Source organism: Carcharodon carcharias, chromosome 15, assembly GCF_017639515.1.
Source record: "Carcharodon carcharias isolate sCarCar2 chromosome 15, sCarCar2.pri, whole genome shotgun sequence".
NCBI classification, from domain to species: Eukaryota; Metazoa; Chordata; class Chondrichthyes; order Lamniformes; family Lamnidae; genus Carcharodon; species Carcharodon carcharias.
This window is the reverse complement of record NC_054481.1, coordinates 60,152,131-60,174,703: the sequence shown is the minus strand read 5'-3', so window position 1 is coordinate 60,174,703 and position 22,573 is coordinate 60,152,131. Positions and strand designations below refer to the sequence as shown.

Sequence of the window (22,573 nt, the reverse complement as noted above, 5' to 3'; positions counted from 1 at the left end):
ATGTGGGCTCACCAAGGCCCTATAAAGCTGCAGTAAAACTTCCCTACTTTTATGTTCCATTTCCCTTGCAATAAATGCCATCATTCCATTTGCCATCCTAATCACTTGCTGTACCTGCATTCTAACATTTATGGTTCATGTAGCAGCTCACCCAATGCGCAATGAGAAAGGATTAGTTAATTACGTTATAGTGAAGGTGCCCCTAGATATCAGTGATCATAATTGAATTTCACATTCAATTTGAGGGAAAGAAGACTGGACCTAAGACAAGTGTTTTAAACTTAAATGAAGTTAATTATGAGGGCATGAAGACAGAGCTGGTTAAAGTGAACTGGGAAATTAGGTTAAGGGATAGGTCAGTAGAGCTGCAGTGGCAAACATTTAAGAAGATACATTCCAGTGAGAAAGATAGACTCTAAAGGAAGGAGCCACCATCCCTGACTAACTAAGGAAGTTAAAGATATCAAATTGAAAGAAAAAGTGTACAATTCCACAAAGATGAGTGGCAGGTCAGAAGATTGGACTGAATATAAAGAAAATAATGACAAAAATATTAATAAGACAGGAGAAATTAGAGTACAAGGGAAAGCTAGCTAGAAATATAAAAACAAATGATAAGAGTTTCTACAAATATTTAAAAAGGAAAAGAGTAAGTAAAGTGAACATTGGCTCTCTACAGAGTGAGTCTGGGGAATTAACAAAAGAAAATATGAAATGGTGGACAAACTGAACAGATATTTATTGTCTGTCTTGTAGAGGATACAAATAATATTCCAGAAATATGCGCGAATCAACAGGTGAAAGGAAGGGAGGAACTTAAAACAATTACAATCAACCAGGAACTAAATTAGAACTAAAAGCTGACAAGTCCACTGGTCCTGCTGGATTTCATCCTAGGGTCTTAAAAGAAGTGGCTGCTAAAATTGTAGATGCTTTTAATTTTCCAAAATTCCTTAGATTCTGGAAAGGTCCCATCAGATTAGAAAATAGCAAATGTGACTCCACTATTCAACAAAGGCAAGAGAGAGAAAGTAGGAAACTAACAGGCCAGTTAGCTTAACATGTTAGAGGGAACATATTGGAATCTATTATTAAGGAGGTTATAGCCGGGCACTTAGAAAATCTCAATACAATCAGGCAGAGTCAACATGGTTTTGTGAAATGGAAATCATGTTTGACTAATTCATTAGGGTTCTTTGGGGAATAACAAGCAACGTGGATAAAGGGAAACCTGTGAACTTAGATCTCCAGAAGGCATTGGACAAGGTGCCACATTAAAAGGTAACTATGCAAAAGAAGAGCTCATGGCGTACGGGGCAATAGTTAGCATGGATAGAGGATTGATTAGCTTACAGGAAGCAGAAAGTAGGCATAAATGGGTCATTTTTGGGTTGACAAGATACGACGAGTGGAGTGTCCCAGGCATTAGTGCTGGGGCCTCAACTATATACAATTTATATCAATGACTTGGATGAAGGGCTTGAATGTATGCTTGCTAAATTTGCTGATGACTCAAGGATAGGTAGGAAAGTAAGCTGTGAAGAGGACATAAGGAGTCTGCAAACAGATATAGTGTTATAAAATCAATTCTTGGGTCACTGGGTGCTAAATTAGCAGTCTATGGAGATTGTAACATTTGAGGTACAGAATGTTCCAATGCTTGTTACACTAGTTCCTGCCTAGTAACAAAGGCCCTCTTGCAGTGTTGTGATAGGTCACCAAATCAGTTCAAGGGTCAGTGAACAGCTCTTCTTGAAGCAGTTAGTTTCAGGGAGTCTGTCAGGCAATAAATGCCACAAAGACAGGGGCAGGCAGAGGTCCCAGTTAAGTTAAAAAGTTAGAGAAAGGGTTGCAGGGAGCAGAATTTAAGTAAAAAGGGCCACTGGGGCAAAGATACCCCTTTGGAGCAGTGGTGTTCTGCTTGGCACGGCCACAGATCTGAAAATGTGCTTGTAAGCTAATGTTCCAGTGTATGCAGGGATCCAGGGGGAATAAATTTGCAGAAGGTGAGATTGAAACCTTGTGAGGCGGGCCATTGTTAAAGCAGTCCGACTGGAAGCGACATTTGGAGAGAATTCCAACACAGGATCTTCAAATGTGGAGGTTGGAAACCCTTGTGAGAAAGATGAAGTTTCAGCTAGATTTGTTGGCTCACAATGTGACAAACGCCTGGGTAAGGTGTTGAAAAATCAGTCTTCAAACTTACGCTGAATGTTAGAGTATAAGACAGATTTGTAAACTGTTTTATCGTTCTGACCTTGTGTGGTAAAGTTTATTTTTCTTTGTTCAAAACCCATGGAATCTTGTGACTTTATTCACTTGGTAAACATCTTGAATCTCATCTACTTTAAACAAAACATGATTGGTCCCTGCCTGGATCTCCCCCCACATCCCAGGGTCTGGCTAGGGATCGTATCAATAGTTTGAGTGAGCAAAAATTTGGCAAATGGAGTAAAATGTGAGGAAATATGTACTTGTCCACTTTGGCAGGAAGAATAGAAAAGCAGAGTATTATTAAATGGAGAGAAATTGCAGAACATGGTGGTACAGAGGGACCTGGGTGTGAATCACATGAATCACAAAAAGTAGTATGCAGGTACAGTAAGTGATTAGGAAGGCAAATGGAATGTTGTTGTTTATTGCAAGGGGAATGGAATATAAAAGTAAAACATAACATAAGAAATAGGAACAAGAGTAGACCATTTGGCCCCTCGAGCCTGCTCTGCCATTCAATAAGATCATGGTTGATGATCTTGTGTTGCGATTTCCATATTCCCATCTAACCCCAATAACCTTTGACTCCCTTGCCTAACAAGAATCTATCCACCTCTGCCTTGAAAATATTCAATGACCCTGCCTCCACCACCTTCTGAGGCAGAGAACTCCAAAGTCTCAGGAATTCCAACCCTGAGGAAAAAAAAATTCTCATCTCTGTCCTTAAAGGGCGACCCCTAATTTTAAAACAATGCCCCCTAGTCCTGGACTCACCCATAAGAGGAAATATCCTTTCCACATCTACCTTGTCAAAGCTGTTTAGGATCTTGTATATTTCAACCAAATCACCCCTCACTTTTCTAAACTCCAGTGGAAACAAGCCTAGTCTGTCCAACCTTTCCACATAAGATAACCCACTCATTCCAGATATCAATCCAGTAAACCTCCTTTGAACCACCTCTAATGAATTTACATCCTTCCCTAAATAAGGAGACCAAAACTGCACACAATAGAAATGTGGTCTCACCAATGCCCTGCATAACTGAAGCATAACATCCTTACTTTTATGTTCAATCCTTCTCGTAATAAAGGATAACATTCTATTAGCCTTCTTAATTACTTGCTGTACCTGCATACTAACTTTTTGTGACTCATGCACTAGAACACCTAGATCCCTCTGCACCTGAGAATTATGTAGCCATTCTCCATTTAAGTAGTACTCTGTGCCTTTTTGTTCTTCCTGCCAAAGTGAACAGCTTCACATTTTCTCACATTAAACTCCATTTGCCAGATCTTTGCCCACTCACTCAACCTATCTATAGCCATCTGCAACCTCATGTCCTCTTCACAACATACTTTCCTACCTATCTTTGTCATCTGCAAATTTAGCTACGTCTTCACTCCCCTCATCTATGTCATTGATTTAAATTGTAAAAAGTTGAGGCCCAAGTACAGACCCTGTGGGACTCCACTTGTCACATCCTGCCAATCAGAAAAAGACCCATTTATGCATACTCTCTGCTTTCTGCCAACCAGCCAATCTTCTATCCATGCTAATATTTTACCCCTACACCATGTGCTTTTATTTTCCATTATAAACTTTGATATGGCACCTTATCAAATGCTTTTTGGAAATCCAAGTACAGTACATCTACAGGCTCCCCTTTATCCACTGCGCATGTTACTCCTTCAAAAAAAAACCCAATAAATTGGTTAAACATGATTTTCCTTTCATAAAACCATGCTGACTCTTCACAATTGCCTTGAGCTCTAAGTGCCCAGCTATAACCTCCTTAATGATCAATTCTAATAGCTTTCCCACGACAGATGTCAAGCTAACTGGCCTATAGTTTCCTGTTTTATGCCTCCCTCCCTTCTTGACTAAAGGAATTATGTTTGCTACTTTCCAATCTAATGGAACTTTTCCAGAATCTAGCAAATTTCATGTAATTAACTCCAGCGCATCAACTACCTCATTGGCTATCTCTTAAGACCCTAAGGACGTCTTTCTACAGTTGTACAAGGTGTTGATGAGACCATATCTGGAGTACTGTGTTGAATTTTTGGTCTCCTTATTTAAGAAAGGGTATAATTGCTCAGAAGCAGTTCAGCGAAGGCTCACTGGGCTGATACCTCGCATGGGGAGTTATCTTACGAGGAAAGGTTGAACAAGCTGGGCCTTTATCCATTGAAGCTTATAAGAATAAGAGAGAATCTTATTGAAACACATAAGCTCCTATGAGGGGAACAAGAACTAGGGGACACAGTTTAAATATAAGAGATTTCTCCTCATCTTCCCCTAACATGAGAGACTTTTTCTTCTAGTGGGTCGAGTGCATTTGGGGCTCTTTTCTCCAAAGAGTGGAGGAGCCAGGGTCGTTGAATATTTTTAAGGCAGAGGTAGATCGATTCTTTACTAAGAAGGAGTGAAAGGATATCAGGGTAGGCGGAAATGTGCAGCTGAGGCCACAATCAGATCAACCATGATATTATTGAATGGCCGAGCAGGCTCAAAGGGCCAAATGGCCTTCTCCTGTTCCTAATTCATATGGAACCAGGTGATTGCAGTCCCAATGGACAATGATAGACAAGCATTGCAGGAAGGTGGCACTGGATTTATTCAAGGCAGAATTAGACAGACTTTTGATAGTTAAGGGAGTCAAGGGTTGGGGGCAGATGGCAAACTGGAGTTGAGACACAACCAAATCAGCCATGGTCTTATTGAATAGTGGTGCAGGCTTCAAGGGCTGAATGGCCTACTCCTAAGTCCCATGTTCCTATGGTGTGGTCAACTGCAGTTGAGAAGGGCAAGGGTGTTTACCACGGTCATAGTTACTTAGAATGGCCAGCTCCTCTCAATCACACTGTGGTATCTTTAATATCCAACTGTTAGTTGGTGAGCCCTAACCAGACATCACTGCAAGAATAAGGGTGAGGTTAGGGAAAGTTGTTTTCAGTGGAAGATTGTCAGGACACAGAATGTCTGGGCAGAAACAGCAGGCAAAGTAGGTTTCATAATTACTTTTACACAGAGTTACATAATTTACAGCACAGAAACAGGCCTTTCAACCCAACTAGTCCAGTTATCTGTTTATGCTCCACATGACCCTCCTCCCATCCGACTTCATCAAACCTTATCAGTATGACCTTTTCTTCCCAACTTCACCCAGATGCACATCTAGCTGTATGTTAATATTCAATTCATCACCTCATCATCGTAAATGAAGTTTTCCCTACTGGTTTTATTGGTGACTATCTTATATTTATGGCCCTGAGTTTTGGTCTCCCCCAATCTAACCCCTTCAATAATTTAAAATCTATTAGGTTACCCTCAACCTTCTCTTTTCTAGAGAAAAGAGCCCCAGCCTGTTCAATCTTTCCTAAAAGTATTAGCCTAAGAAGAAATTGATAAATATTTCAAGACGAAAAAAATTGAAACAAAAGGCTTCCACTTCTACAACCCTCTTCCGAATTGCAACTACTGCTGTAATGTAGGAAACAGCAGCAGCCAATTCCACAAACAGCAATGTGACAATGACCAGGTATTCAGTTTTAACGACGTTGGTGCAGGATACCAGGAAGAGCTCCTGTGCTCCTCTTGGAAGAGCGGCCATGCGATCTTTAACATCTACCTGAGGGGGCAGATGGGGCCTTGGTTTAAATGCCTTATCTGAAAGGCGACTCTTCCAACAGTGCAACACTTCCTCAGTGTTGCCCCTCCAGCAGCGCTCCCTCGGCGGCGCCGATCCCCTGACGGCGCGGCACTCCCTCAGCACTGCAGGGAATATCCGCCTGGATTTTGTGCTCTAGTCCCTGGATTGGGTCTTGAAGTCACCGCCTATGAACTGGAGAACGCTGCGCACGGCGCCAGGCTGACGTTAATGACAGTGAGTTTAATAGTGAGCTCGCCAAAGAGCCGGAGCAGGTGCGATGGGCAGAATGGCCTACTTAGATTTTGCACCCGAAATCCCAAAACCCGAATTCCAATGCCAGCCCGGTGAGAACTGAATAACGCGACTTGGTACCTGTCCCCGGGCTCGGCTCCCGCCCCGTAAATAAAACGAAAACTCAGCGACGAAAACAGGGAAAAACCGCAGCTCCACCGCCACGCAACCGGAAAGTGGATCGCACCCGGTCACAGTCGCAAATCACACGCCGTAAAGTAACCTTTGGGACCATTCGGTCGCCATCTTGAGAAGGACATATTCCCCATTGAACGTGATATAAACAGCGCAGCTTGACAATTAGCAAACCGAAATCAAACAAGGGGTCCACTGGAGGCTAAGGGCCTTTCCAACAGCGGCCCCGTCCCCAGAACACGGGTCAAAAGCAGGAGCTTTAGCTGATTTCCCTTTCTCCACTTCAGGGTAAAGTACCCAATGCCAACAACGTCCATACCCCATAAACGAATAAAAATGTACATACATATGATTAATAATTGAGAGAAAAAGACGCTATGGATTATCCAGCCTGTCCACACAGTTGCAATACTTTAATGTGTAACTATTTCGAGTACAAGCACGTTTCCATCTGTTCCTATTCAGATGAAGTTACATTGTTTCATAGTTTACCATTGTGAGATTTGAACCCATGATCTTGGGGTTACAAACCCAGTACCATAACCACTTGGTTATTTAGGCCAAGCTACTTTAATGTGTACCAGAATATATATACTCCAGGCTCCCCCTCATTGCAGATGGGACAATTCAAGGAGCCTCCTACTCCCAATAATTATTTATTGTTCACCGCCATTCATGATTGGATGTGGCAGGACTGCAGAGCTTTGATCTGGTCCTTGATTATTGGATCACTTAGCTACAATTATAGGATGCTGCTAAAACTTTTAGCATGCATATAGTGCTGGTTGGTATCTTCACCAGGTTTGTATGTTATTTTTAGGTGTGCCTGGTGGTGCTCCTAGCTGGCATGCTGTCCTGCACTCTTCATTGACCTAGGCTTAATGGTAAGGGTAGGGTGAGGAAAAGACAGGGCCATGAAATTTTCTGATTGTGGTGGAATATAGTTCCACTGCTGCTGATGTCCAACAGCACCTCATGCATGCCCAGTTATGAGCTGCTAGACCTGTTTCCACATCTGTCCCATTTAACTTTGTCTCCGCACGAAATTTTGGTAATCACTCCTACCAATGGACAGATGCATTGGTGGGAATGAGGTCAAGTTACTTTTGTCCCTTGTGTTCACTCTCTCACCATATGCTACAGAGTCAGTCTGGCAAATCTGTACTTGAGGTGGCGATACCAAGCCCCTTTTTCTAATGGATATTGTAGGCCCCTACCCTAAGTACATTCTTGCTCACTGCTTCTTCCAAGTGTTGTTCAGCATGGAGGTAGGTGGTAATCAGCAGGAGGTTTCCTTGCCCATGTTTGACTGGGTGCCATTATACTTCATGGATCTGGAATCAATGGTGAGGACACTTAGGACCACTCCCTCCAGACTGTATACCACTGTACCCTATGGCACATCACTGGTTGGTGATGGAGTCTGGGATATGGCCTGGGCTATAAGGTATGATTCAGTGTTGCAAACTAGTCTGTGGTATAGCTCTCACAATTTTGACAGGAGAACTATGCAGGTCAACAAGACAGGGTGTGCCTTTGTCATATCGGGTGCCTAGCTTGGTCCACCTGATTTTATTCTTACTCGACATTTTTTTGGCTTGCTAGGCCATTTCAGAGGGCAATTAAGTGTCAACAACCCTGCTGAGTCTGGAGTCACAAAGTAATAAGGACAGCAGTTTTCTTCCCTAAAGGGTATTAGTGAACCAGATGGATTTTTACATGTTTTATTCCAGATTTATTGAATCTAAATTCTCCAGTTGCTGTGGAGGGATTTGAATTCATGTCTCTATAGTATTAATCTATGTCCCTGGATTACTCGCCCCATAAGATAACCACTATGCTCCGGTTCCTGACAATTAACTTAAATATTAACTGCCACTACCAAATTTAGAATAACTCAAATTTACAGTTGATAACAGTTACTTCACTGTAGTTATAGGTATTTTTAATGTATTAATGCATTAAGCTGTGACACATGGGTTAGATTTCATCCTATAAGGAGGTAGTTGTTTCAGCCAACAGTGACTGTGGTGACAGAGATGATCCTTCTTTAACACGTGGGAAAACAAGTAGGATTTTCAAAAAAATTTTTATAAATCATTTTTAAATACAGTAATATAGATTTTGTAAAGAGTTTAACCTGTTAAGGGATTAAATAAGCCACTAATGAGGTTTGAAACCAACTGTCAATCTATATTGGTTTATGTTTGAAAAACAATGTTTATATTAAATCTCTTCATTTTTAAGAATTTGTCTCAATTTATGAGTCAATGGGGTTGGCATTACTGTGGATAGAACATGTTGAAAGTTACTGGCCTACCCAGCACACAAAACATCTCCCATCAGCCAGTGTGGATACACATTACTGGGAATCTGGAATACCTATAACCTGTAGGTCCTGGAGGTTGTAAAGGAGGACAAGAATGTACAAAAAAACTGATAAGTTTTAAAAGATTTATTTTACTCTCAGCAGATAGAAATATTAAAACAGATTTTGTCAACAGTATACCAAAGTAAAGCATAAAACCACCAGTTCACATAACTTAAAATTACATGGCTCTGTTACAGCATACTGCCCAAGTACCACGAACAGGAGGTGCATATTATAACGACCTACATTCATATAGTGCATTTAATGCAGTAAAAGTCCCAAGGCACTTCACAGGAGTGTAATCAGAAAATAAATTGATACCAAGCCAAAGGAGACATTAGGACAGCTGAACCAAATGCTTGGTTATAGAGGTAGGTTTTAAGGAGCATCCTAAAGGAGAAAGGAATAAGAAGTGAATTCCAGCGCATAGAACCTAGACAGCTGAAGGCACAACCATCAATGGTATAGCCATCATAATCACGAGTGCAGAGTTGGAAAAACCTTTTCCGAGGGTTTCAATTAAAACACTAAGATAAGACCAAAGTACTCTCTCTCCACAGATGCTGTCAGACCTGCTGAGTTTTTCCAGCATTTTCTGTTTTTATCTCAATTATAACATTCTTTCTGGTACACAATTTCCTCAGTGTAAGGTTCTCAGTTAAAACACTGCACTCCACCCTCAGAGAAGGATAATGAACCAACTGCACTATACAATGGAAAAAGTCGAATTTTATTTAGAGGATTTTTAATATAAAACAAATTTGAAAATTGAACTTATGTGCAACTGTTTAGCAGGAGTACTGCTAAATTTAACAATGAGAATTATAATAATCTATAATCATAACAGATTCATGGTGATTTCCTCCCCCCCACCCCGCCGGCCCCTTCCACCCCCCTCCCCCATTCCCCCATTCTATTGAAGTGCAGGACTCAGGAAGCAGCATGGAACTCAGTTCCTACAGATTTCAAGCCTGTCCCTTCCCCCACCCACCTCACTGAATTAGCATCCAATCCAGTGCACAAATTGCAGTCTTTTGCAGTCTTAAAATATCACACAAAATCAATAAATCCATCTGCTACATGGAAAAAGAAATTTATTACATAGCACCCACAAACTTCAGGTATGTCCCAAAGTGCTTCAGATGCTATTAATCTACTTTAAAGTGCAGACATTATTGTTAGGGAGAAACAGCAGACATCATACACAGCAAAATCCCACACTCCCTGTTAATTGAGGGAGAAATCCTTGCTCTCCCTTCAAATAGTGCCACAGGGTCTTTTACATCCACCAGGACAGATAGACAAGGTCAAACATCTCATCTGAAAGATGCATTTCTGACATTGCAGCATCCTGTCAGTACTGCTCTGAGTATCAGCCCAGATGACAGGTTCAAGGACTGAGTAATTTCCAGGCTCCAAACTTCTAAGTATCAGCTGGAGTGCACCTTTATACATTAACATGATTTTACATAATCTGGATTGTAACATCGCTTAAATGTCCAACAGATCTACAGAGGTATAAAGCCTGGCAGTTACATTATTGCATGTTCTAAAATTACAAAAATATATATATATATATATATATATATATATACATATACACACACACACATACTTTGATTACATTTTCTCCAAACATTTATTTCTTTGACTGTGTCCAAGAACTTGCTTTTGCTTTTTGTAAATTGTCTCTTAGCTTAGATGTGGCTGTGCAGAATTTCCAGATGGCATTTTCAATGGCGTGAGGTCTCCTAAACTTTACTTTCTGACCACAAATTAATTTCTTCTGTAAAGACAGTAAAGCAACTGCCACCCGAGAATAGGTCGCTATTTCAATTAGACACTCGGAAGCGAGTTACTTTCTTCCATACATTGAGTAATGCAAGCACAGAGAAAGTTAAAGCTACAAGTGTCCAAACTGGATCACTGCATTTATGAAAAAACAGACTCACAATTGCTGCTGAGTGTCAAGGTGTCACCATCATATATTGACCTATGCTATTCACACTGAGTGCTGCAGAATCTGATCACTACATCACATGGATAATTCACTGTTGGGGCAAAAGGACAAATTACTCAAGGACATGCAACGATTCTAGGGGCTGGATGGCCCATTTCTGTTCCTATGTACTCCCCGTTCTCCCAATATTAGCTTCTCCTGTCTCATTACCGCAGTTATTGATGTATAGTAGAGCAACATGTCAGAGCAGCCAAACTTCTGGTTGCAATTATTGCCAAGGATCCAAGGTGCAAAGAGTTGGGGACCTTGGAACTGAAAATTAAAAGGGACTATATCCTCTCCATCTCCCTTCCAGTGGTTGTGTTTGTGCTGGGAGTTCAATTCTGGATCCATAGGATATAAGTGATCGCAGCGAGGATATATACACTGTGCTTTCCTCCTCATTGGTCTACTTCTGGGCCAGTCCAAGTTGGTCATTAACAAGTCCAGGCAGCAGGCAGTTGAGGGGGTCATTCATCCTGACTGCCTGCCTCCTTTTCCAAGTTTACCTTCGCATCCCTGGAGAGGGAGCATGTGATGTCCACTGGTGGGGCTAGAGTGCATCAACACCCAGCAAAGTGAAATTTAATTTAATATGTTTTCTTTGTTTTGTTTTAGTTGTAATAATGTTGAAGTACCCCTTTCAATGGGGTTGATCATTTGTTTATTCTTTAGTTTATTTCTCATTAGTTTCGAAAAAGTATACAACGTGCCTTGTAAACAAGTGACATCTGCTTGTAAAACACAAATGCTCCAACACCCCAAATAACAAACATCTGTGCAAATTTACATTGCTTCCAGCTTCTATGCAGTGGCTGTTAGATAGTTCAGCATCTAATCAAACAGAACACCAAATCGCTGGGAGTATGTGAACTGTAGCAAATCTCCAGAGGTAAGTAAGGGTCAGGAAACGTGAGTATTTCTAGTGTAAGCAGGCAAACACGTTCGTTGCATCAGGTCCGGTGCATTCAGCAGACATTATGTACACTTGAGCCAAGGGTTAAGATCTGGGTCTCCTCCAATACTTAGTGGGTAAATGGCACATCACAGTGTGGCAATGAACCACAAGATCAAAAGATATAACTGAGGTTGGCAGTGGTGGGGAGGCAGAGTGGAGGCATGGTGGGCAGGGCATGAAGTGAGGGTACATTCCCAATTGTTGATGCTGGGTATACAGTCTATCTGTGCAGAGGGAAAACGTCACTTATGGGTGGGACTGCAATGCGTAGCATAATTGTGAGGGACGAGAGTGCATGTTGACACTGGATGTGTGGGGTCTCTATGGATGGGGAGAGCAATCCAGGTTGTTGATGCTGGGTGAGCAGGGATTGCACCTCTACCTGTGCAGCATAATGAGCATTAGTGACCACAAGTCATCGTCTGCTTGAGCACCAATTCTATAGAAAGGAGAGTAAACAAGAAGCAACATGGCAAAATTGTGTCCAAAGCTACCTAAAGTTGTAACATTTCCTTGCAAAAATAAAACTATCCCAACAATCATCAGTCACTCTCAGAGTGGAATCGAATATAGTTTGAGGGAATTCTGTGGCACTTTTGTTAAGAAAAACCATGATGATCCTTCATGTTTAGGGTTGGTGTCCCCCAGACTTGTGTCCTTCTATGGTCATTCTTCACTCCTCACAGACTGCCCCAGGTCTCTGTGGCTGGGAACTCAGTGACCTCCCCAACCTCTGTGAAGGGCTGTTCTGCCAAATTGTAGAGTAGCTTAAAACGCAAACGTACCTTTTCCTAAAAACAGGCACAAACAAACAAATAAATAAATAATCACAATCCACACACTGGGGTTGGCAACGCTCCAGGTTTGTCCTGGGGTCTCCAAGAATGAAATTTATCTTAAGGACACAGCTGCGAGCGGGGGGAAAATGATCATAGGGCATTAAAGTTATCTTTGAGTGCTTTTATTTATTAGTTATAAAAATATTGAAGATGGGGAAAAAGCTGTGACTGATGGTCAAGAATCATCCAATCAATTGATGGTGAGTTTGTTTGATGTCCAACTGGCTTGGGAAGGGAGGGCCTTGTGAGGATGGACCAATGGGAGTGGGGAGGTCATGCATCATCATGAGGATTAGCCTGTTCGGTAGCCTATGTTGGGAGTGTGTGATCAGTTGGAAGTCACTTGACAAATACGTTCCAGCAATACAATCTCCCAGAGATAGAAACCATGACAGCAAGTTGACCCCTCACCTTTACACTGACCTCAGCCATCAGATTACAAAGTGCTTGTAATGGAACCAAGTCTTTCACCAAAACAATCTTCAACTCAATGAAGCACATAAGAAATAGAAGCTGGGGTAGACCATACAGGCCCTTGAGCCTGCTCTGCCATTCAATGCGATCATAGTTGATCTTCTATCTTTTCTTATTCATTCGTCGGATTTGGGCACTGCTGGCTAGGCTAGCATTTATTGCCCATCCCTCACTGCCCTCGAGAAGGTGGTGGTGAGCTGCCTTCTTGAACCGCTGCAGTCCATGTGGTATAGGTACAGCCACAGTGTTGTTAGGGAGGGAGTTACAGGATTTTGATGCAGCGACATTGAAGGAACAGCAATATATTTCCAAGTCATGATTATGAGTGGTTTGGAGGGGAACTTCCAGGTGGTGGTGTTCCCATATGTCTATTGCTTTTATCCTTCTAGATGGTAGCAGTCATGGGTTTGGAAGGTACTGTCTAAGGAGCCTTGGTGAGTTCCTGCATTGCATCATGTAGACGGTACACACTGCTGTCACCATGCATCAGTGGTGCAGGGACTGAATGTTTGTGGATGGGGTGCCAATCAAGTGGGCTTTGGCCTGGATGCTGTCAAGCTTCTCAAGTGTTCAAGCTGCACTCATCCAGGCTCCTGACCATGTGCCTTGTAGATGGTGGACAGGTTTTGGGGAGTGAGGAGATGAGTTACCCATTGCAGGATTCCTAGCCTCTGACCTACTCTTGTAGCCACAGTATTTATATGGCTAGTCCAGTTCAGTTTCTGGTCAATGGTAACTCCCAGGATGTTGATAGTGGGGGATTCAGCAATGGTAATGCCATTGAATGTCAAGGGGCGATGGTTAGATCCTCTCTTGTTGGAGATAGTCATTGCCTGGCTTGTGAGGCACGAATGTTACTCGTCACTTGTCAGCCCAAGCCGAGGAGCAAGTCTTGCTGCATTTGGACATGGACTGCTTCAGTATCTGACTAAATTTTACATCCAGTTTGAAGGAGAAAAGGAGTGGGCCTAAGACTAGTATTTTAAACTTAAATAAGGGCAACTATATGGGCATGAGAGCTGAGCTAGCTGACATGAACGGGGACACTAGGCTAGAGGGTAGACCAATAGAGGAGCAATGGGATACAGTTAAGGGGATATTTCAGAATATTCAGAATAAGTATATAAAGAAATATCCTAAGGGGAGGATCCACCATCCTTGGTTAACTAAAGTAGTTAAGGAAAGCATCAAACTTAAAGAAAAAGCATATGACTGTGCAAAGAAGAGTGGCAGGTCAGATGATTGGTCAGAATATACAGAAAGGCAGAGAATGACCAAAAGGTTAATCAAGAGAAAGAGTATGAGGGGAAGCTAGCTAGAAATGTAAAAACGGATAGCAAGAGCTTCTTCAGGTATTTAAAAAGGAAAAATGAGAGTGTTGGTTCTCTACAGAATGAGAATGGGGAGTTAACAGTAGATAATAAGGAAATGGCGCATGAAATGAACGCATATTTTGCTTTTATCTTCACGACAGAAGATATAAAAAACATTCCAGTAATACCTGTAAATCAAGATGCGGAAGGGAGAGGGGAACTTGGTGAAATTACTATCACTAGGGAAGCTTACTGAGTGAAATGTTGGAACAGCAGGCTGACAAGCCTTCTGGTTCAGATGGACTTCATCCTAGGGTCTTAAAAGAGATGGCTAATGAGGTCGCAGATGCATTGGTGTTAATTTTCCAAAATTTACTAGGTTCTGGAAACATTCTGTCAGACTGCAAAGTAGCAAATATAACCCATCTATTCAAAAAGGGAGGCAGGCAGGAAACTATAGGCCAGTTAGCCTGACATCTGTCGTGGGGAAAGTACTAGAATCAATCATTAAGGAGGTTATAGCTGGGCATTTAGAAAAACTCAAGGTAATCAGGAAGAGTCAGCAGGGTTTTGTAAAAGGGATATCATGTTTAACCAATTTATTGGAGTTCTTTGAAGGAGTAACTTGCATTGTGGATAAAGGAAAGCCTGTAGATGTACTGTACTTGGATTTCCAGAAGGCATAAGGTGCCACATCAAAGGTTATTGTGGAAAATAAAAGCTCATGGTGTCGGGGGTAACATATTAGCATGGATAGAAGATTGGCTGGCTGGCAGAAAACAGAGTATGCACAAATGGGTCTTTTTCTGATTGGCAGGATGTAATGAGCGGAGTCCCACATGGGACTTTGCTGGGGCCTCAATTTTTTACCATCTATATCAATGACTCAGATGAAGGTAGTGAAGGCATGGTAGCTAAATTTGCAAATGATACAAAGATAGCTAGAAAAGTATGTTGTGAAGAGGACATAAGAAGATTGCAGACAGATATGACAGAGTGAGTGGGCAAAAATCTGGCAGATGTATAATGAGAGAAAATGTGAAGTTGTTCACTTTGGCAGGAAGAATAAAAAAGCAGAGTATTGCTTAAATGGAGAATGACTGCAGAATTCTGAGGTGCAAAGGGGTCTAGGTGTTCTGATGTATGAGTCACAAAAAGTTAGTATGCAGGAACAAGTGATTAAGAAGCTTAATGGAATGCTATCCTTCATTACGAGAGGAATTGAACATAAAAGTAAGGATGTTATGTTTCAGTTATATAGGGCATTGGTGAGACGACATCCCGAATACTGTGTGCAGTTTTGGTCTCCTTATTTCACGAAGGATGTTAATGCATTATAGGCAGTTCAGAGAATGTTTGTTAGATTGATACCTGGAATAAGTGGGTTGTTTTATGAGGATAGTTAGGACAGACTGTGCCTGTTTCTACTGGAGTTTAGAAGGGTGAGGGGTGACTTGATTGAAGTATATAAAATTCTGAACAGTCTTGATAAGTTGGATGGGGAAATGATGTTTCCTCTTGTGGGTGAGTTCAGAATTAGGGGGCACTGTTTTAAAATTAGGGGGCGCCCTTTAGGACAGAGATGAGGAGAATTTTTTTCTCTCAGAGGATTGTGCGACTTTGCAACTCTCTGCCTCAGAAGGTGGTGGAGGCAGGGTCATTGAATATCTTTAAGATGGAGGTAGATTGATTCCCTTGCCTAAGGTTATCAGGGGTAGATGGGAACGTGGAATTAGTAATAACAACAGATCAGCCATGATCTTACTGAATGACGGAGCAGGCTCGAATGGCCTATTTCCGCTGCTATTTCGTATAAGCCATGAATGGTGCTGAACATTGTGTGATCATCAGCGAATATCCCTCACTTCTGACCTTATGATGGAAGGAAGGTAATTGAAGAAGCAGCTGAAGATGGTTGGGCCTAGGACAGCTCACCTTCTCATCTACCTTAGCATCATCATCATTAGGTACATTACTGCCTATCTCTTTATCTAAGTCATTAATATAGATTGTAAATAACTTGAGGCTGCAGCACTGATCCTTGTGGCACTTCACTAGTTACAGCCTGCCAATTTTGGACAGGAGAAAATGTGACAAAAGAAAAAGAGAGCAATTGTTAAACTATTTCTTCAGAGAAGCAGAAGCGGATCCTATTTCACATTGAGGTTCTGGATTGGGAGGAGGTCAGTGTTGCCTCAGAGTCTCCATGAATTGAGGATTAATCTCATGGACACTGTTGTGGCAGAAAAACCGCTATTGCAAAAAAAGACAAATACTGGAGATGGAGGGAAAAAAAAAAAGACTAATCATCTATTCGGGTAAAGAAAAGTCCATTCGTTTTCCAATGGCAGGGTGTGCAGTGGGTGGTTAAGATCTGGAAAGTACTGCCTGGGAATGTGGTGGAGGCAAATTTAAAAAGGGAAGTAGATAAATTATTAGAAGAGAAAAAGAATTGCAGGGCTACAGGGAAAGGGTAGGGGAGTGGGACTAGCTGAGTTGCTCTTGCAGAGAGCCAGCAGATACACAACGGGCCAAAAGGCCTCCTTCGGTGCTGTAACCATACTATGATTCAATGCAGTGTGAGATGAAGTCAAGCATATGGGTGACCAATAGCTAGGCACACAGTACTTGGCAAGGTCAAGAATATGGGCAATCAAATGGAAGGAGATGATGTGATGAAACTTTCCAGAATATATCCAGAGTTGGTTTACTGAAAGCAAGAATGTCCATCAAATCCCTTACCTTCTGGGGATTGGCAAGAAGCATAACTTGTGAGATGACGGAAGGCGGGAGTACAGGATTGAATGCGGGAAGCTCTGTGCCAGAGGCAGGCTGCAGTTTCACCTTCATCGCCTGGAAACAAACAAATAGCCAGAGCAATGAGTTGACAGCCATGACTCCTCCAACACAAGGTCACACTGCAGCATATAAATGGAGCAGACTTCCCTCAGACACAAGGCACAGACAAAGCACACATAAGTAACACTCATATCCGGTTCAACTTGGATGTGATTTATATGAGGGAAGTCACACAAACATATGCATCTGCAATGGGCAGCCTGCAGCCTTACCTTTGGAACTGCAGCTTGGAATGTGATACTCTTTATGGGTGTTGGCGCTGAGCTCAGCAGTGTGATGACAACGACCAAAAGATCAGGTCTCCCGGGAGGAGGGGCTTTAGCGAAGTGGAACAGGACTCTGAAACCATCTCTGTCGAAGGCTGTGACGGGCGGAACGCTACCTGCAGGTTTAATGGGGGGAAAAAAGTTATGCCGGCTGTGCTACAGAGATAGACAAATAGGATCCTGTCCTGCTATTTTGGCTAATCTTACCAGGACTGCAGTATGGGGACTAAAACGGCCTATACACCCTAAACCCTGGAAAGGAAGGGTAGAACATCTCTCATCCAGGCCTAACATCTCCTATTGGTATCCAGAGCCCCACCATTGGCAGCCATGCCTTCAGCTTCTGAGGCCTAGCTCAGGAGTTCTGTTCCTAAAATCCTCCACCTCTATACCTCTCTCTCTTCCTTTAAGATGATCTTTAAAAACTTGCCCCTTTGACCAAGCTTTGGTTCAAATGTTCCCAAGTATTACATTTTTTCTGATTACACTCCCATGAAGAACCTTGGGACAATTTACAGCATTGAAGGTGCTATATAAATGCTGGTTGTGGTTGTACCAGTTACTGAAGATGGCTGTAAAGCACATATAAGAAAGGCCACTTGACCATGTGACTGATTCACGGGTGCTCAGTAGGACTGTCCGACTCCCACTTCCTTTCCTCAGCCCTTTCCAGGTACTGATCTCTGTGTATGTCAAAGACTGATTGCTGACAATAGCCCTAAAGCTCACTAAGAAAACTGCATCGCCACCATTAATCATTTCAAACACCATTAGATCCCAACCCCACCTGTCAAAACTCATGAAGGTTGTAAATAAACTCATGAGGGTTGTAAATCCCTCTCTATCGATGAACACAAATAGTCATCCCTTGTCCTTCTCATTGCTCTTGTTGCACCTACTTGCTTTGATGCTCTCCAAAGGCACAAAGACATTCTTCAAGGAGAGGTCGTTGGTGTCAGCTTGCTGGGGACTGGCAGGTGAGGGACTCTGTGGAGCAGCTGAGACAGGCATGGTGTAGAACAACTGGGATGGGGAGTCCCGGCAGAGCCCTGGTGCTTCAGAAGATGGCACTGTCCATTGAGGGAGGAGAGCTGGTGCTGTGAGCTGAGCTGACACTGCGGGAGCACTGGGATCCATGGCTGTAGCCAGCTGGTGGGTCAGAGCCTGGTTCTGAAGCTCGTTCAGCGTGGGTTTCACTTGTGGCTGGTCCCTGCTCAGATACCGAATAGAATATTGTTATTTTGAAAGGAAGGAGAGATTTAGATCCTTTAATTGTTTTTGGTGCCTTCCTCCTTGAAACTATCTTCGATTTTGCTAGGAGCTCGGAGACCCACTTCACAAATTGATAGAGTATTGAGGGACTGCCGCACTGTCGAGGGACAGTACTGAGGGAACGCCGCACTGTCAGGGGGCAGTATTGAAGGAGTGCGGACAGTCAGGGGTCGGCACAGGGGGAGTACGGCAAAGAAAGAGACAAAGAGAATGAGAGAGAACGAGTAAGAAAGAGAAACAAATAAACAAAAGGGACAGAGGGAGAGGAATAGATGGTGGTTCTCACCATCGGAATGGCTGAGCTCGAGGTCCAAGAGATTGTTCCATCAGTGTCCTCCCCAGCAAGTCCAGGCCGGCCAGACCTCTACTCCCATTGGTCGTGGAGCTTGGTACGGTTACAGTCGGAGTTGCTCCCTGCAACATTAGAGACACAGCAGCACACCGAGAATTAAAGGAGAGTAATACATGGACTCTAAGAGGGCCAAACTTTTATATAAGTTCTCTCTGTAGCAAGAAATAGGTTGTGGGAACATTAGGGAGGGGCTCCCTAAACCTTGTGCAGTGTGACACATACATCCATTCACTCAACAAGTCAAGCAAACACGTTAACTCACTCAATATACCCAACACACATTCAGTCTAACAAAGGGTAGATCATGCAGCAGAGGAAGAGGGAAGTTACCCAGTTCCTTATGTTACTTACCTCAAATGTGTTCCAATTTGCAGATCCCTGTGCCTGCTGGATCAGTGGGGGGTCATTCAGGTCTGGAAAAGCAATATGCCATTGAGTTACTATACAGTAGCTAGCCACACCCTTAAAAAACACTTTGTCCCTCACTAAGGGTGATCTCTCTGGGCACCAATTCATTATTTGATCCAGGATTCCTTGGAAAGGGTGATCAGTGGAGGCAACATCAACCAATTTCAATCCACATTTTAGATCAATCAGAGGAAGTTTCTCTGAATAGTCAAAAGGGGGAAAAAAAGAGGGAAAGCAGTCAATCATTCTAAAGCTTGGGTGACAAAGGCCAGTCGGCCTAGTTGATCCCATCCCCTGAACACCAACTCTCTCTCTCTTCCCACTTACATCACAAATTCACTTAAGATGGCAGACGGGCCCTCAGTTCAATGACTCATCTGAAAGATGACACCTCCAACACTTCAGCACTCTCTCAGTGCCCTGGGAGTGTCATCTTGGATTTTATGTGTGCAAATATCTGGAGTGGGACTGAACGCAGGATCTTCTGACTCAAATGCAAGTAAGATACAACTCAGTCAAGCATGTTTGACCAATTAAGAGAGAGTGGACGTGGCCAAGGTAAGAGACCTTGCATATTGCCAGCAGCAGCATGCTGCAGACTGAAACAGTTGTGTGACTCAGTGCTATTTTATTTAGTTAAAGAGCAGAATGTTACTCACCCAATGACATCAGCTCTTCATCTAGCCAGGTTGGCAGCTGCTTCCCGGGGTCCAGATTCGAGACGGTCCCAGGATTTCTAAAGTCCAACTCCAGATCAGTTAAATCTGCCAGCACGGGATCAGCTTCAAAAATTAAACGACTGAGTTTCAATTCCTGATTCCAAAAATCAAGATTTAATTCAGGACCACCTGCACTCTCACTTCTCTATACTCGGCCTCCCACACTCGCAGTCTGAATTCTCTGTCCTCCCACCCAGCCAAAACACTTGCACTCTGTCCTCAGCGCCTCTCCCACACTCTGACCTCTGACTCTGGTCCCATACACTCACATCTTGACCCCTCTGACTCTGATCTCCTACACTTGCACTCTGACCTCTACACTCGCACTCTGACTTGACACCGCACTTCATACTTATACTTTGACCTGGACACTTCACACCTTTTCAACATCGAGTTCAACAACTTTAGATCTTAACCACTACTCTCCTTGGAGCCCTAGCACAAATAATATTGTCATACAAGAATAAGAACATAAGAACTAGGAGCAGGAGTAGGCAATTCAGTCCCTTGAGCCTGCCCCGCCATTCAATATGATCATGGCTGATCTCATTTCGGCCTCAACTCCAATTTCCTGCCCTCTCCCAATAACCGTTCAACCCATTACTAATTAAAAATCTGTCTATCTCCTCCATAAACTTATTCAGCGTTCCGGCATCCATTGCACTCTGAGGTAGTGAAATCCACAGATTCACAACCCTTTGAGAAAAGTAATTTCTCCTCATCTCTGATTTAAATCTACTACCCCTTAGCCTAAAACTATGGCCTCTCGTTCTAGAATGCCCCACAAGGGGAAACATCCGCTCCATGTCTACTTTATCTATCCTCTATAGCGTCTTATATACCTCAATTAGATCTCCTCTCATCATTCTAAACTCTAGTGAGTATAGGCCTAAACTGCTCAATCTCTCCTCATAAAACCAGCCCCACTTCTCTGGAATCAATCCAGTGAACCACCTCCAATGCAACTACATCCTTCCTCAAGGGAACCAAAACTGTGCACAGTACTCCAGGTGCGGTCTCACCAATGCCTTGTTCAGTTGCAACAACACTTCCCTATTTTCATAATCTATTCCTTTAGCAATAAATGCCAAAATTCCATTTGCCTTCCTTATTACCTGCTGGACCTGCATGCTAGCTTTCAGCAATTCATGCAGGAGGGCACCCAGATCCCTCTGCACTGAAGTTTCTCTCCATTTAAATAATGTCGCCTTTTTATTCTTCCGACCAAAATGGATAACCTCACACTTATCCACGTTAAACTCCATCTGCCAAATTTTGACCCATTCACCTCACCAGTCCATATCCATTTGTAAATTTCTTATTTCTTCATTACAACTTACTTTCCCACCTATTTTGGTGTCATCTGCAAATTTAGCTATAGTACCTTCTATCCCTGAATCCAAGTCATTAATATAGATTGTAAATAGTTGGGGCCCAAGGACTTAACCCTGTGGCACCCCACTGGTTACAGCTTGCCATCCAGAAAAAGACCCATTTATCCTGACACTCTGTTTCTGTTGGTTAGCCAATCCTCTATCCAAGCTAATATATTACCCCTAACTCCGTATGATCTTATCTTGTGTATTAATCTTATGTGCGGCACCTTATCAAAGGCCTTCTGGAAGTCCAGATATACTACATCTACAGGATCCTCATTATCCACTTTGCTTGTCACATCTTCAAAGAACTCTAGCAAATTAGTCAAACACAATTTATTCTTCATAAAACCATACTGACTCTGACGGATTGCATTTTGACTTTCCAAATGGCCCATTACCAATTCCTTAATAATGGATTCCAACAATTTCCCAATGACAGATGTTAAACTAACTGGTCTATAGTTTCCTCCTTTCTGCCTCCCCACCTTTTTGAATAAGGGCATTATATTAGCATTTTTCCAATCCACTGGAACCTTTCCAGAATCCAGGGAATTTTGGAATATTATAGCCAATGCATCCACTATCTTCGCTGCCACTTCCTTTAAGACCCTGGGATGTAGGCCATCAGATCCTGGGAACTTGTCACCCTTTAATCCCAATAGTTTGCTCAGTACTTTTTCTCTCATGGTGGTGATTTTTTTAAGTTCCTCCTTCTCTTTACCCTCTGCTCTATCAGCGACTATTGGGGTGGTACTAGGGCCCTCCACCGTTAAAATGGAGGCAAAATATTGATTAAGAGTCTCTGCCATTTCTGCGATCCCCACTATTAACTCCCTAGTCTCATCCTCCAAGGGACCAACATTCACTTTAGCTACTCTCTTTCCTTTTATATACTTGTAGCAGCTTTTGCTATCAGTTTTTACATTTTGCACTAGTTTTCTTTCATAATTTACCTTTGCTCTTTTTATTATTTTTTTAGTAACCATTGGTTGATCTTTAAAAGTTTCCCAATCTCCCAGCCTGCCACTGACCTTTGCAATTTGGTATGCCTTAGTTTTTGCCTATATGTTA

The 22,573-nt window shown here is 42.6% G+C and overlaps 2 protein-coding genes across 8 annotated transcripts in view; both read right to left on the bottom strand.

The window, feature by feature from the left end:
* cog7 (component of oligomeric golgi complex 7) overlaps nucleotides 1-6,223 on the bottom strand; it is a 94,215-nt gene extending 87,992 nt beyond the window's left edge. Inside the window, exon 1 of the mRNA XM_041206935.1 lies at nucleotides 5,847-6,223. The gene's annotated coding sequence lies outside the window, so the exon portion shown is untranslated. The remainder of the gene's footprint in view (nucleotides 1-5,846) is intronic.
* Nucleotides 6,224-8,733: 2,510 nt separating this feature from the next.
* The window catches only part of LOC121288002 (ADP-ribosylation factor-binding protein GGA1-like), a 33,909-nt gene continuing 20,069 nt past the window's right edge, over nucleotides 8,734-22,573 (bottom strand). For 2 of the 7 annotated variants that reach the window (XM_041206206.1, XM_041206210.1), the window contains 7 exons: nucleotides 20,064-20,186; nucleotides 19,348-19,409; nucleotides 18,931-19,058; nucleotides 18,272-18,582; nucleotides 17,319-17,488; nucleotides 16,990-17,100; nucleotides 9,789-12,412 (listed from right to left, as the gene is read on the bottom strand). In XM_041206206.1, the coding sequence (XP_041062140.1) occupies nucleotides 12,302-12,412; nucleotides 16,990-17,100; nucleotides 17,319-17,488; nucleotides 18,272-18,582; nucleotides 18,931-19,058; nucleotides 19,348-19,409; nucleotides 20,064-20,186 (1,016 nt within the window). In that variant the 3' untranslated portion in view covers nucleotides 9,789-12,301. Of the gene's footprint in view, nucleotides 9,055-9,788; nucleotides 12,413-16,989; nucleotides 17,101-17,318; nucleotides 17,489-18,271; nucleotides 18,583-18,930; nucleotides 19,059-19,347; nucleotides 19,410-20,063; nucleotides 20,187-22,573 lie in introns of those variants that run through there. The other 5 variants (XR_005945290.1, XR_005945291.1, XR_005945289.1 and 2 more) reach the window with 5 other exon arrangements.